The sequence below is a fragment of the Austrofundulus limnaeus genome, unplaced genomic scaffold, assembly GCF_001266775.1.
Source record: "Austrofundulus limnaeus strain Quisiro unplaced genomic scaffold, Austrofundulus_limnaeus-1.0 Scaffold10, whole genome shotgun sequence".
NCBI classification, from domain to species: Eukaryota; Metazoa; Chordata; class Actinopteri; order Cyprinodontiformes; family Rivulidae; genus Austrofundulus; species Austrofundulus limnaeus.
In genome coordinates, this window is record NW_013952412.1 from 34,156 (window position 1) to 49,151 (window position 14,996).

Here is a 14,996-nt window from a genome sequence, read left to right on the forward strand (position 1 = left end):
GTGTGTGTGTGTGTGTGTGTGTGTGTGTGTGTGTGTGTGTGTGTGTGTGTGTGTGTGTGCGCGTGCTCAGTCTGCACAATAGGTGAATGGATTAGAAAATCTTCAATACTTTAAAATGAAAAAAAAGTGTTTTCTTAACAAGTTCTACTTTTACTAATAGGCCAGTGAATCTAAGGGAAGAATATTCATATACTGTACCGTGTGTTATTGAGAAAAGCAGAGTAGTTTTTCTCCATGATGGCTCTAAATATTAACTCAGATTATAGTTCAAATAATTACAATTAAGAACAAAAAATATGTTCAAACTATATTTCCTCTAATCCTTGAAAAAAATGAAGTGTTTCAATAGATTAGTTCTCATTGTGTGATTGCTGCAACATGAAAAGTCCCCGGCTCAGTAAATAAGATGTTTGTCTGGCTGCTGTCAGATAATCATTTATTCATGATATGGATGAGCTGTCTGGACTTGTTAGGAAAAGTTAACAGGTAAAGTCGTGCAGAGGTATTTCCATCGCTCTTATGGCTGAGGGCATGTGTGTAGAGTTTGGGAATCAGCTCTGAGTCTGTGTGTTGTGTGTGTGTGTGTGTGTGTGTGTGGGAGGGGGGGTGAAGCTCAGAAGAGCTTTGTTGGAAGTGCTGTGGTTTAAGAACTGACTCTTTCCCAGCGATTATTGAGCCAGCAGCAAATTCATTTCTAGCGCATCAGTAGGAAGAAAAAACAACAGATTTAAAACTGTGTAAGACAAGTGAGCAATTATTTGGAAGACATAAAACTTAGTTACTTAAATAATGTTTATCTCAGCCTAATGTTTTCAGGCTAATTCACAGGGTTCCAAACTTAAATTTGAAGTGCAGTAAGGTTTGGTTTTCAGTGTTATGATGCTTATTTATTTCCTCTGTAGGTATTTAAAAAGAAGTTTTGATTGTTTTTCTAAGATCTGAAACTTTACTCAAAATAAATGTATTATTTTGTATTATAGTAATCCTTGCAATACAGGATTTGCCAAAAGATCCTTCAAAATAAAAAGGAAGCATTAAATAGGACAAGTTTAAAATGTCCTTTAACTGGAACTGGTGTGGTCTTTGTTGAATTCATTGTGAAGTTCAGCACTTTCATTTCAATTCTAATTTCCCCAAGAGGAAAATAAAGTATAATCTCTTCTGTAGTACCTTATCTTAGGGTCCTGGGATTTGCATGCTTTCTTTTTCTTCTAATCTATGAAAAGGTAAAATGGCCAAATTCCATCACACACTATGCTCAATACACTGAATTGTATTGAACATTGTATTGTATTGCAAAAATTTTATTTCTGCTAGGGTTCGCTGTTGCACCAATGTTGGACAAATCAGAGCATGTCCACACAGGACAGAGCAGGCTTTTTCCTGGAAGGTCATAGATTGTGCTGGGGCATGTAAGGCCATTTCATKCCATGTGATGTCTTTTGATGCGTCTGTTTCTGGCACTTCCACGCATTAACACTCATGTGCATGCATGTGCATGTGCTTCTGCTTGTAAACTGAGAAATCGCTGAAGATTTGGCTTTAGCACAGCTCAGCATTTTTCCACTGAACCCAAATGTTACTAAAAACYGACGTGCAGATTCCTGTTCAGAACTTCTTCGTTTCATCTAATTGTGTTAAATTATTTGTYATACACTGTTATAAGATTTGAAATTTGCTGCTTTCAGGATCATAAGGATAAAGTTGCAGGATAGATTTAATTAATTAATTAAATTTTTTATTTTTTTTTATTTAAACGTACTGTTGTCTAGAGTTCATACACTCACCCAAATTTTTTTTTCTTTTTTACCATTACACCATTACCCAGATCTTCAGTTTTCCATAAAGTTCATTAAAACATAGTTCTTTGTATGCAAAATCAGTAAAGGTGTTCAAGGGGAAAAGGATGTCAACTGATTGTGAAAAACGTTTCTCACAAGATTTTCTTCACTTTAACGGTAAGCTTTTCACCATCCTGGTGCTCGACCATTTAAACATCCCAAAAAAGTTTTTTTTTTTTTTTTTACGTAAACTGTTAAAACCAACTTTCCAATCCAATCCAGCTTTATTTATAAAGCATTTTATGCACCACAGCAGACCAACGTGTTGTACAGAGTCAACAATGAAACACAGCTCATGCAATACAAATTCAATCAAAAACCCAGGTGAGATAATAAAAACAGTAAAATGGTTAAAATCTAATTAAACAATAAAAAAAATAAAATCAAGAAATTTTTTTACAAAAAATAAAACAAGGTGAAAATGGACAACCTATCCCCTTACTGTCAAAAGCCTAAGAAAAAAAAGGTGAGTTTTAACACAAGTTTTAAAGACAGGAAGTGTGGAGTCGGAAAGGCAGCTCTTTAGGAGCTGCTGCAGCAAAATATTCCCCCTGAGTTTGAATGTGGCTTTAGGGACCCTTGGGAGCAGCTGAGCAAAAGAGATTATAAAGATGCAGCAACTGAAAATGGTATGGTGGAACAAGTCCTCTTAAATATATAAAAACAAAAATGGATCTTAAAAGGCACAAGCAGCCAGTGGAGAGAAGTTAAAATATTAGAGATGCTCAAATTTATGTGTGCAAGTTAAAAACCTTGCTGCAGTCATACAACGGAGGACCCAGATAAGGTGCATAACAGTAATCCAGCCGGGTGGTGATGAAGTCATGGATTACTCAAAATGTTTTGTTGGAAAAATGTGTTTTATTTTAGCTAGCTGCACAGTTTAAGTTCAGAAGTTAAGAAGCTATAAAATACAAATAGAAAGTTTTCATTTAAAGAGAAAGAGAAATGCAGTACTATCAGGTTCCATGTGTCTGCTTTTTCTTTCACTTCTGACCGTTTTTGTTTTTACTTACAAATTTTAAAGCGTATATGTTCAGATAACCTAAAATCACATTCTCTGTGATCTTTTTGTTTCCTTAGTATTCTCCTTTGCTGAAGAAGCTTTACTGTCAGATTGCCAAAACCTGCCCGATCCAGATCAAGCTGTCCTCCTCTCCGCCTCATGGCAGCATCATCAGAGCCATGCCGGTTTACAAAAAGGCAGAGCACGTCACAGAGGTGGTCAAACGGTGCCCCAATCATGAGCTTGGGCGGGACTTTAATGATGGTATATTCAATAAATAAATAGAAAATAATAAATTCAATTCTCACTCACTGCCATGTACTTTTAATAAAAAAATTTAAAGCAAAGATTGGTGGTGTACTGTAYAGACTTAAAGCTCACCATTTTCCTGTCATTCTGTCCTCAGGTCAAACAGCTCCAGCCAGTCACCTGATCAGAGTCGAGGGGAACAACCTGAATCAGTATGTGGACGATCCTGTCACTGGCAGGCAGAGTGTCATTGTGCCCTATGAGGCTCCACAGGTTGGTAGTTTCTCAGAAAACTGAGACTTGCATAATGCAATGTTTAATCTGAGGAAGTCAAAACATCTAGAACATGAGCCATATTAAACTAGTAGAAATGCATAATACAGTCCATCATTTACCATGTCTGCACCGTTTGTACCAATATGTAGCCACTCGCATGGCTGTTTTATGTAGCCTATTTGAAATATCCCTAAACTCAGGCTGATTCTGTAAAAAAAATTAAAAAATAAAAAACTATTGGGTTAATGTAAACAGAAATACAGAATAAGCTACTGTGACAAAACTTTTTTATCACTGGAAGATATAAATGTTTTACCACTTGGACATCTTTTGTTGAAATGTCTGGAAATTAGAGAGGAGGTAACAACGCTCGTCTTACAAGTCAAGTATATTCCAACTATCTTTCCGAGTAAGTTTCAGTAAATTTGCCTCAAAGAAAGTACATCTAAAAATAAAGATGCGGGGCAGGCCGTATCATGCAGAACGATCATGTGGTTGCACCTGAAGAGGGCAATAAAAGGCACAATTGTTTTCTTCCACATCAAAGTGCACTGCAACAGCACTCTCTGGTGGTGAACCGGTGTTCTGGAAGCAACTGCAAMATTTAAGCAATCCAGACTTTTTTTCTAATTGTGTAAAAAAAACATATCTCAAAGCAGCAAACAACATTCAGGATGGTGACATAGATTGTTTGAAATGTGTTTGTCAATTTTAATCTGAATTAAATAAATGCATCCAATATGAGATTATAGTGCAAGGACCTATAGAGGTGCGTTCAGACCCTTTGTCTTGATCTTGTTGYTTTGTGTTTCAGGTTGGAACTGAGTTCACCACCATCCTTTACAATTTTATGTGCAACAGCAGCTGTGTGGGAGGCATGAACAGGAGACCCATCCTCATCATCATTACTCTGGAAACCAGAGAGTGAGTCAGTACGATCAGTTTAAACATGTCGCCCCTTTTCATTCAGTAACATGTCTCACCTCTTTTACATTTGGATTTTACTTACCTTGCAATATTTATGAAAAAGCACATTGCCTATAGCAATGATCAAACACATTCAATGTAAAATATTTGTTAACAAACAACTGATTTTATGACTATCTATAACTGCAATTCAGTTCAGTTCAACTAAAATCACTGCGGTGGCGTTTTATATGCAAAAGTAAAGAAGTTAGTTTCTTCCAATTTATTTTGTGTTCTATGAGTATCTAAGTACATATTTTGTGGTGTTTTGTTACCACATCATGGATGATATGTGTATGTCCTGATTTGTCTCCGCAGTGGCCAAGTGTTGGGCAGACGGTCATTTGAGGGTCGGATATGTGCGTGTCCTGGTCGAGACCGCAAAGCTGACGAGGATCATTTCAGGGAACAGCAGGCTCTGAACGAATGCGTGTCCAAAAACGGCAGTGCCAACAAGCGCAGTGAGTTGAAAGAGACTCTTCGACACCAAACACATGCCACATTTATATGATTAGAGACAGTGTTACATTTTATCTGCTTTGTTTTGATGGTTAAAAAAATAAAGAAGAAGTGGGATGTGTGTGTGTTTGAAATCGGCCTCATAATTATTTTGTTTCTAATGTCTGCAGACTTCAAACAGAGTCCACCAAGTATTCCCACTCCGAATATTAACATAAGGAAGAGACGGCATGGAGAAGAAGAGATTTATTATATTCCTGTAAGAATTTTTTTTCAAGTAACACATCATGAATGATTTGTTATTTTTACTGTAAATGTATTTTGTATTTTTCTATTTGTGTTTTTTACGATGGGACATGGATTATCATCCTGTAATGAACTCATTGATGTCTTTCAAAATATTAGGAGAAATCCTAACCTGTCTGGTTTTACTTACTGTGTGCGTTGTGTTTGTGTGCAGGTCCGTGGTCGGGAAAACTTTGAGCTGCTGATGAAGATTAAAGACAGCTTGGAGTTGGTGGAACTGGTGCCTCAGCCTCTGGTGGACTCTTACAGACAACAAACACAGCAACAGCTTCTGCAGAGACCGTGAGTAAAACTATGAAAGACACACAAATGCTCAGTCTTTTATAAAATGTAGATAAGTTGTAGCTTAATTCTTAACATTCCCTGAAAATTAGGGATGTGCAGATCGAYACTTAAATATCGATACCACCAATATCAGGATGTTTTGCTCTAGAATCAATACCAAAATCAAAATATTCATACTTTGACATTTCAATCATTTCAGATARTGTATTTAATTAACAAGAACGCAGTGGAAAGTACATGAAATATTGAAATCTTGTTCAAATCATACGATGTTGGTGGGGACTGTTTTTTCTTCCGCCTGTGGAATGCACAAGCGTGGCAGCATCCAGTCTGTAGACGTCACATGTTCAGCATTTTCATGTTAATTTTTTTCATGTAGCAAATTAAGAAGCACATTTTCCTTTTTACAGTTATTCTTGATAATTAAACAATTCTTTATTTAATAGTTTTATCAGTTTTTGCTTCTTATTTTAACACGGTTTTCACATATTTTGTCTAATTGTGTCCTTAGCTGTATTTGCTCGGCTTGTAATTGAGGACACTACATCAATATATTTCTGAGTTTAAAATGAATAAATAAATTACTCTGATTTTTTGTATTCTTTATGACGCAGTTGTTTAAAATGCACCAGGCACATTAGGTGTATTTGCACAAAGTATTTGGTATTGGATTAGTATCGCCAATACCAGCCTGAATTTTACCCWGTATCAGAATTGGAAAGGAGATCACTGGTTTCAAACATCACTACTGAAAATATGCATATTCCCCACTGCCTTTCATGTTTTAGACCAATAATATCTTATGGGAAATGATGGAGTTGGAGCTGTTTTAAAAATAACACGCCRTATCTTTTTCTACTCTTCCCAATAGGAGTCATATATCATCTCCTTCCTCCTATTCCCCCCTGTCCAACATGAACAAGATGCATCCGCACTCACACAGCAGCCTCGGCAAGCCCCAGCCAGTCAACCAGATGGTGGGGCAGCAGCCCCAGCAACATCCCAACGCCAACCCCTCCCTCGCTCATATGGGTGAGTGTTTACCACAGTGTGGGTAACGTGTGGTGCATAAATCCAGTCATCAAGCTCACATTCCCATTTCTCATGATCCAGTGCGTTTCAGCTCTATTTCCATGCTCAWCATTTGATCGTTTCTTTCTTGCAGGTTCAAACATGCTCAACAGCAACCACATGCAGGGTAACGGTGACATGAACAGTGGCCACAGCAGTCAGAATTTAGTGTCTGCTTCCCACTGCAGCTCGCCACCTTATAACCCTGACCCCAGCCTTGTCAGGTACTTCACCCTGCAGTGACACTCCCTCTTTAACCGACTGTAAAAAGACCAGCCGACAATCTGACGCTCTTGTTGAGTTTTAAAGYTAATAACTGGTTGGTACCAAAACAGGTGCTTTGTTTGGCCATAATCAGGTTCTCTTTTTTGCCACTGAGTCTGTTGAAGTGATGCTGTGTTTTACAGACAGTTTGATGAGATTATGGCTGCTTTCAAAGGGCTTGCAATTACTTAAAAATCTCTTTGCAAACTGAGCTRTTGCCATAGTGAAGGTCCACCTTAAAGTGTTAAAGAATACGACACTTTTGGCCAAAAACAAAGAGCAACATCTGATTGAACTTTTAGTTGCTCAGAAAATGTCTAAATGAACCATCAGAATGATGTTTCATGCTGGTTATACTGGAGGTGTTGACCTTCACTATGTCTGAAAGAGCTTTCATTTTGTATACAGCCGCTTTTTTTGCAATGCACTACAGCATTTTTTTTTTCAAAATAAAAAATGTCTACGTCATATTTAATTTAAAGCTGTTTTATTTTTTTATGTATATATATTTTTTAAGATAATGTGTTAACGCAGTCACTCAAGTGGCTAACATAAACATGGCATTTTTTTATACAGCAGTTTCCTTTTTCTTTTTTCTTTTCTAGACTGTTCTGGTAATTGTACAGTTACACTCTTTTTGCTTTGTATGTTACCAAGACTTTCACATTTCATGTGTTTATAATAAAGGTTCTTAACCAAAGCAAGAGTGTCCCTATGAATCATTAATATAAATGCATGTTTGCTTCCACTGCATCTACGAGGATGTACAGTTTCCCACTTGGGTTTTAGTTTTAAGATAGCATTTGATAATAAAATTATGTCCTAAATATGGCATGATTTTATAGAAAAATTGCTTTTCTAAATAAAGTTGTACAGTTACATTTTACATTAAAGAATGTACAGTTTTAGGTCTGTATTGAATCGAGTAATGAGATCACATTTGAATTTATTCAGCTGAAAAGGAAATTAAATGTTAACTGGGAGAGTGTAAGAGTGTGATGTTCATTTTTTAGTCATCTTTTCAGCTCTAGCTCTGGTCTAAGCAGCCCTGCTTTTCTCCCCATACAGTTTTCTCACCAGTCTGGGCTGTCAGAACTTCATTGAGTACTTCGCCTCWCAAGGCCTCCAGTCTGTCTACCATCTCCAAACTCTCTCCATGGAGGTAACCCCTTTGGCGATGCATTTACAATCATACACCCGAAATGTATTCTCACATTTAAGCCTCACATAAAACAATCTAAAATCAGACAARTGTTGTTTTTTCAATGCATAAAGCTTATTAAATGTAACATCTAAAGTCTTTGACCACATAGAAGAGTGTCTTCAAACACAAGAAGGAGCTCCTACACTGAAACTGTTCAGTTTGTTTGACTTTTCATCGTCCTCACATCTCTAACTCTGTGCTTTTACCAGGATTTAGGTGCCCTGAAGATACCGGAGCAGACCCGTATTGCCATCTGGCGAGGTCTGCAGGACATGAAACAAGGCGCCCCCCTCCAGCTTCCCAACTCCTCTCACCACCACGAGTATCACGGCCAGCAGCTGCTCCGCTCCGGYGGCAACATGGCCGCCTCCGCCATGGCGGCCATCGGGGCCGCGGGCGGGGAACTGCAGCGTCAGCGGGTCATGGAGGCCGTGCACTTCCGTGTCCGCCACACCATCACCATCCCCAACAGGCCTGGTGTTGTCGGGACCTCTGGGATGGCAGCGGCTGCCGACGAGTGGGCTGACTTTGGTTTCGACATGCCTGATTGCAAAGTGTCGCATAGCAAGCATTCCATCAAGGAGGAGTTCATGGAGAGCGATGTTCACTGAGAGCAAAAACATTCATCTGACCGCCTTTTTTTTTAAATGTCAGCATCATAGCACTAGTTTCTAAAATCTTTCATGGTGATTGTTGATCATGTTTTTATGATCAGCTCAGTGATTTTTCCAGAGAATCGGCTTCCACTTTGAAATACTTTGTTTTTCCTTTGACTGTTGTAAATTACACCTGGAAACAATTAGGCAGAAACATCTCTGATAATAATTTATGCCATTTGAACAAAACTTACGGAAAAACTGATAAGTGCAGAAAAATGTTGACAGGAAACTCTGTGAACTAGTATGAAACAGTAGTAATATTTTCATGATAATATTCATAATGTATACAAATGCCTAGTTTGGGTTTAATTTTTGGATAAAAAAAACATGTTCTCAGTTAACTTATTTATTTATCCATTTTTCTGTACTTGTACAAATGTATATATTGTATCTTGTAAATGTTTTGGACTAGATGTGTTTGAAAATGAGTATTTAGGTTGTGTCCTTAATGCAAAACTCCTGTTTGAACCAAATGTTTTTACTGATAAAGTTCGGCATGTTTTTATCATTGTATGGTTAAACTTAGTTTTATGTGCTTCAGCATTATTAGTACGTCAGGAATTTGGTATTACTTCTACTTTTTATAAGTTTTAGAAAGTATGGTATTCTTTTTTGTACAGTAACACAAAAAAAATGAACAGTATTAAAATGTAAAAGCAAGGATTTTCTTAAGAAGTCAATGATAATTTAACATTAACAGTTATGTTTGTCCAGAAACATTTCCTGAAAATTTGAAGCCCTTGCAGGGCAAGGTCCTCATGTGTTGATTAGAGCTGCAATACCGTGCAAAAGTTTCAGGTCATCTATAATTTCTTTGTATTTGCTTCCGAAGAGTAAAGATTCTTTGTGATGTAAAGTGGTCTTCAGTAGCAGTTATTTTTATGAAACTTCTAATTACGTTTTTAATTTTTACTGTTTTGAATACTGGCTGATTTTCTTATTATTCTCGTTTTTTGTTGTTATTTTTTCACTACTTTTCAGTTTATTCATACCTGTTAACTCAGGCATGTCCAACTCCGGTTCTCAAGGGCCGGTCTCCTGCAACTAAGTTTTAGATTTGTCCCTGCTTCAACACAGCTGATTCAAACAGATGATTTACCTTCTCAGTTCGTCATCAAGGTCTGCAGAGGCRCATTAATTAAACACTCCTTAGGTTCAGCTGTGTTGAACCAGGGCAGCAACTAAAACATGCAGGACACCGGCCCTYGAGGACCGACTTTGGACACCATTGTGTAACTTAAGGACTGTTTTTTTGTTTGTTAGTAATTTCATTCTGAACTATAAATCACTCAAACTAAAAAAAACATCTATACTTACAAACCTATGTTTTATGTGTAACAATGACTTTGCTACAACCAACTTTGAATTGTATTTTAAGTCGTTTGTTATAACCAGTCAGTTTCAAAAGTCCACACTTTCTTCTGTTTGCCAAGTTTTTCTTTATATATATTTAACAGTAGATAAGTGATTTTGAATTATAGTGATTTCTAAAATTGTGCAAGTTTGATGATGTTGTAGTATTTTAAGCCCAACACTTCCTATTAATTTATTTTCTGTTAATTTTTTTCATACTTAAAAGGGACAGCTTCACATATGCGATGTTTTCAGCTTCACCACTACACCCTTCATGGTGCAAAACAAGCATTTTAAACTATTATTTTCTTTTATAGCTTCAACTAAATCAGCTGTGAATGAGGTTGTAGGTYATGCCTAAAGATTTACCATTTTTCATGAACGTTCTCAGTAATAAATAGGCACACCGGTTTATCATTGGAGTTTAAGATTTTGTTTGTTTGAATGATTTTTTGCACAGTAATTTATCTGTATGTTTTATCTTTGTGGTACTTGTTTAGAGAAATTTAATGACATCATTCCAGTTTTATTTCTTGAATACAAACTTATTTCGGCATGTTATGGGGAAAAAAACCATCTGATATAAAGCAGTTTCAACATGTTTTCCCCATTACAATAAATAAATAAGACTATAAATAGGCTATAACCCACTCAGGCTACCAATAACTGTTTAGAGAGCAAGCACTTTAATGCTTCAAAGGTAAACTAAATCAGAGTGATCAGTATTGGGACATGCATTTTCATGCTGTAAATAAACGTGTTTTAATATAGCCATACTGTGTAAATTTTTTGTATCATCTGTTTTGTAAAGAGATAAAGGATGTGTGTAGGAAGTGTTGTTAATCCTTGAGGTTGTTAATATAGTGTTTCCCTTAAATCATGAATAAAATCTTTTTGTCATCAATAATGTTTTCCTTGTTCAAACAGTTGTGACTTATGATCTAAGTTTCTTATCAGGTCATATTTAAATGAACTAAAACGTTGTATTTTTTGTATCAAAAYGTGTACTTAGTGCAGCAGATCGATGATGCTGCGCAGTACTCGGGGTTCGATTAAGCCGCCTTTTGAAAGAGTTGCTCCTCGCGGAAATACTGACGTGTTCACGACAAGTAGCTAGTGCAGCTAGCTAGGTAGAGCCGGGCAGTGACACAGAATCCGCATCAGGTAAGAAGCAATTGTCATTGTTGATTTAAGATTTAATTACTACCACATTAGAGCGAGACGGATAGAAATACAGTTTGTGGCTCAAGTGTAAAAATGAATACGTTATTCTTTGATTTCAATCGTAGTCACTACATATTTGTCTTTCTAAACGTGCTAACAGGCTAGCTGCCGTACCGCTGATAGCGTAGTAACGTATCACAGGAAGTGAGTTGTCCATTTTTCGCAGTCGTTGCTGGCATTTGTAGTTTCAATAGGCCCTGATAATGAACGCGTACAGCTGAACCAGAGACTATATTAAACTACAATTTTGTTGGTCATGGTTTAGTTCTTTCTACTTGGGAATTGTGGGAAATGTAGGTACATAGCTTCGTTTGAAGCCCAATAAGCAGGTTACAGTGGATATAGAAGAACTACATAACCCATAAGCGGAAATTTGGGGCAAAGGGGAACATASGTTTACACGGCTAGTTAGCCGTTTCTGTGGCTAATTTTCAAGCTAATGCCAATCATTCAAAATATGTCCCAGGTTAAACGTTGATAGTAGTTAAACTATTGTGTTTCTTAAGTCCTCCGTATGATTTCCCAGTGTTCCTATTTTTTTTAATATGCGAGCAGCCAGCAGTGTAGCAACAACCTAAGCTTGCAGGCTAAGTAAGTAATACAAAGAATGTTAGCTAGCCACAACCAGGAGCAGTCTTCTTCTGTCTTTAATTTATTTTCTTTTTACTCAAATGTTTATAACGAAATAAGTCTTTAGTCTTTGTGACTAGATGTCGCGCATAGTATACAAAACATAATTTAAACTTTAGCCGCTACTATGGTTAAAATCATTAACGTTGTCAGAGAAATTTGTCTGTTATACGTCTCCAAATATGAGCCTGTGATGAAACGTAAGCAACAACTGATTTTATTATTATTATTATTTGTCATAACATTTTTTAAGATAAATCATTTCTCTTACAGTTGTCTTTCTACACTGATATAATTGATCTATTATCAGTCATAAACAAAGCACTAGTTATTCATGATAGCAGATTATCTGGTCTCATATCATCATTCAGAAAGTACATAACAGACTGAACCCAAAGTCTGCTTATAGTAGGTTCTGAATGACTGGATCAAATTAAGTAAGTAACTCACTACTAGTACTCGGTTAATTTAATCACTTTTATCACTTAATTTGTATTACATGGTAAGTTTTGTTCATTGTTTTCACAAGAAATGTTTTATATATGTGGGTTACATTCTAAAAAGTCCAATTTCTTCAAAATATGCATGTAGCATATTTTTGCCAACATTGTTTAAAATGTATTTTTTTTCTGGCAGGATGTCAGAAGGGGACAGCGTTGGGGAGTCAATCCATGGGAAACCATCTGTAGTTGCTGCCTTTTTCACCAGGATTGGACAGGTGATGTGATTATCTCTCMGATGAAACAAGTCATTATGATTTTTGATATTTGTTTGTCATGTACAGCACTTAAACAGTGTTGCAATCCTTGTGTTTTCAATAAAATCATTTCTGATGTCATGGTTACTTTTCTGTTTTATAACAGGTCTATCAGTCATGGCTTGACAAGTCAACGCCGTTCTCTGCGGTGCGATGGGCTCTCACTCTACTACTCACGCTTGTCTACATGATCAGAGTCTACATACTACAGGTGATTGTGTTTTTTTTTTTTCTTGTTTGACTTTTCAGCCTAAGTTGACGTTTGTTTCTTTTCCGCATATTAATCACAAAGMAAAATGTGGGCATTTTGTTGTGCTGCTTTTCAGGGGTGGTATATAGTAACATATGCTTTGGGAATCTACCATCTGAACCTGTTCATTGCATTTCTATCGCCAAAAGTGGATCCCTCACTACTTGATGAAGGCAAGTTGACAGACTTCCCTTTTAATTATTATTCRTCTGTGGTGTTGACCTAACAGTCAGGTTTCTCTTTTGATACATATTTAGGATTTTCAATATTTGCTGTTTTCATATCAGTTTTGTTGTTTAAAAGACTGAAGAGATCACTCTGTCATTCTGTAACCTACCTCTCCTGTAGATGAGGGCCCATCCCTTCCCACCAAGCAGAACGAGGAGTTCCGCCCTTTCATCAGGAGGTTGCCTGAATTCAAATTCTGGTAGGGGTTTGGGTTTGACTGTTTGTCACGATCATCCACAAACGGAGTGCAAATTATTTTCTTTAGAATTACTTGTGTGACCAAAGACGAAGTCAGTCAGAACTCATTTGGTTGAAGATGTAGCCTTTTAGCTGAAACCAAGTAAAGTTAAAACATTGATTTAACATCACAAATTGCAAAGAGTTTTATATGATCATCTCAGCAATATCTTTACCTCTTAGCTCTYACAGCATGTCTAAAAGACAAATTTAAAAAATAGTTTATAGAAGAAAAACAATTGGTAGATTTTAAAAATAGTTTATAATTTTTATCAGTTTTRTAAAAGTGCAACACCTTGTCTAAAAGATTGCAGTTCTGCATTTGAGTATTTTTAATTTAGTCACTGTCCGGTCTGTCGATGTTATGCAAACTTGTTTCTGTTGTTTACTAAAACAGGAAGAAAGAGAAAGTAGCTTTCTGGTAGTCACATAACAGGCATTAAATAAGCAAGCAAGGTTTTAAACAATGTAGATTTTTTTTCTTTCTTCTAACATTAAGGCGTCCTGCATTAAAACTGAGCACATTTTAGTACACTTGTWTAACATTGAATTCTGTCACAATGCAAGTGGATTTGGTGGAATAGGCAGCAGTAAAAACTTACATTTCTTCTGTTTGACTACTCATTTGCATGCTTCTTTCCTCTGTGTACTTTGTTTCTTTTCCTCTGGCAATGTCTGTTGTAATCTGAGAGATTGAACAAAATATTTGTGCCTTTTACATTGTAGCAAACAGAAATAAAAACTTGTCATATCAAGATGACATGATACCAGCTACCAGTGAAATTGATTGTAACAGTGTTTGCATTGAAATTACAGCAACAATTTTGAGCAAAGTTGGTACAAGAATTATTTTTGTTTTTATGCATTGGTTATTAAATTTGTATCAACCTATTGTGTTACTGAYTAAACACACTAGTCTTCCGCGTTGCACATTTGAAACTGATTTCAACTTTTTGAATTTTACCATTTGAAATGTAGTTGTTGCTGACTTAAAATTGAGTTTTGACTCAACACTACACTAACAACATTCTGAGTATTAGATTTGTCAGCGTTCTCTTTTTAAAACACTTGTGATTCACAGTAGTGAGCTCACTGAAGTCATTTGGTTTGTTGGACTGCATTTGCAGTTCTAACTAGTTAAAGTGTATTTCTATTTCTGATTACCCTGTGGCCTTAATGTGAGCCACACCTGAACCTTCTTGTTCTGGTAAATGTTTTTAAGATAATTCTAAACAACTAGCTGTATGTTAGCTATTTTTGCTGTTAAATAATGTTTATGCTGGTATGGAGCATGTTTGATTTCTGCTTCATGAGTGTTACAAATCTGGTTGTATCATTTTAAGATAAGTGACGTTGTTTTTCCTGCCAGGCACTCAGCGACAAAAGGCATCGTCATCGCCATGGTTTGCACATTTTTTGATGCCTTCAACGTGCCGGTGTTCTGGCCAATCCTTGTAATGTACTTCATCATGCTCTTTTGCATCACCATGAAGAGGCAGATTAAGGTAAGACACTGTACACACTGACTCTACAGTAACCGTGCAATGCTGTAATAATTTCTCAGTTGATTACCTGAATATTTTAGAGGAGTCTTTCTTTCTTTTTGACAATTTTAGTGCACTTCAAATTTTAAAGGGATCCCTGATTATTTGTAACATTAGACTTTATTTGATAAACATATATTTTAACTGTAAAATAAAGACTGTAAAACTACTGTAGGTTGTTTAGTTT

General features: G+C 36.4%; 2 protein-coding genes across 5 annotated transcripts in view; both read left to right on the top strand.

The window, feature by feature from the left end:
• The window catches only part of tp73 (tumor protein p73), a 27,714-nt gene extending 18,272 nt beyond the window's left edge, over positions 1 to 9,442 (top strand). For all 4 annotated transcript variants that reach the window (XM_014001649.1, XM_014001648.1, XM_014001651.1 and 1 more), the window contains 10 exons: positions 2,925 to 3,111; positions 3,254 to 3,369; positions 4,187 to 4,296; positions 4,657 to 4,799; positions 4,968 to 5,056; positions 5,258 to 5,385; positions 6,260 to 6,420; positions 6,554 to 6,683; positions 7,792 to 7,885; positions 8,137 to 9,442. In XM_014001649.1, coding sequence (XP_013857103.1) covers positions 2,925 to 3,111; positions 3,254 to 3,369; positions 4,187 to 4,296; positions 4,657 to 4,799; positions 4,968 to 5,056; positions 5,258 to 5,385; positions 6,260 to 6,420; positions 6,554 to 6,683; positions 7,792 to 7,885; positions 8,137 to 8,538 — 1,560 coding nt within the window. In that variant the 3' untranslated portion in view covers positions 8,539 to 9,442. The remainder of the gene's footprint in view (positions 1 to 2,924; positions 3,112 to 3,253; positions 3,370 to 4,186; positions 4,297 to 4,656; positions 4,800 to 4,967; positions 5,057 to 5,257; positions 5,386 to 6,259; positions 6,421 to 6,553; positions 6,684 to 7,791; positions 7,886 to 8,136) is intronic.
• A 1,578-nt stretch (positions 9,443 to 11,020) lies between these two features.
• rer1 (retention in endoplasmic reticulum sorting receptor 1) overlaps positions 11,021 to 14,996 on the top strand; it is a gene marked incomplete in the record, with an annotated part of 6,711 nt that continues 2,735 nt past the window's right edge. The window contains 6 exon segments of the mRNA XM_014001653.1: positions 11,021 to 11,103; positions 12,430 to 12,511; positions 12,657 to 12,761; positions 12,877 to 12,973; positions 13,149 to 13,227; positions 14,635 to 14,770. Of these exon segments, the coding sequence (XP_013857107.1) occupies positions 12,431 to 12,511; positions 12,657 to 12,761; positions 12,877 to 12,973; positions 13,149 to 13,227; positions 14,635 to 14,770 (498 nt within the window).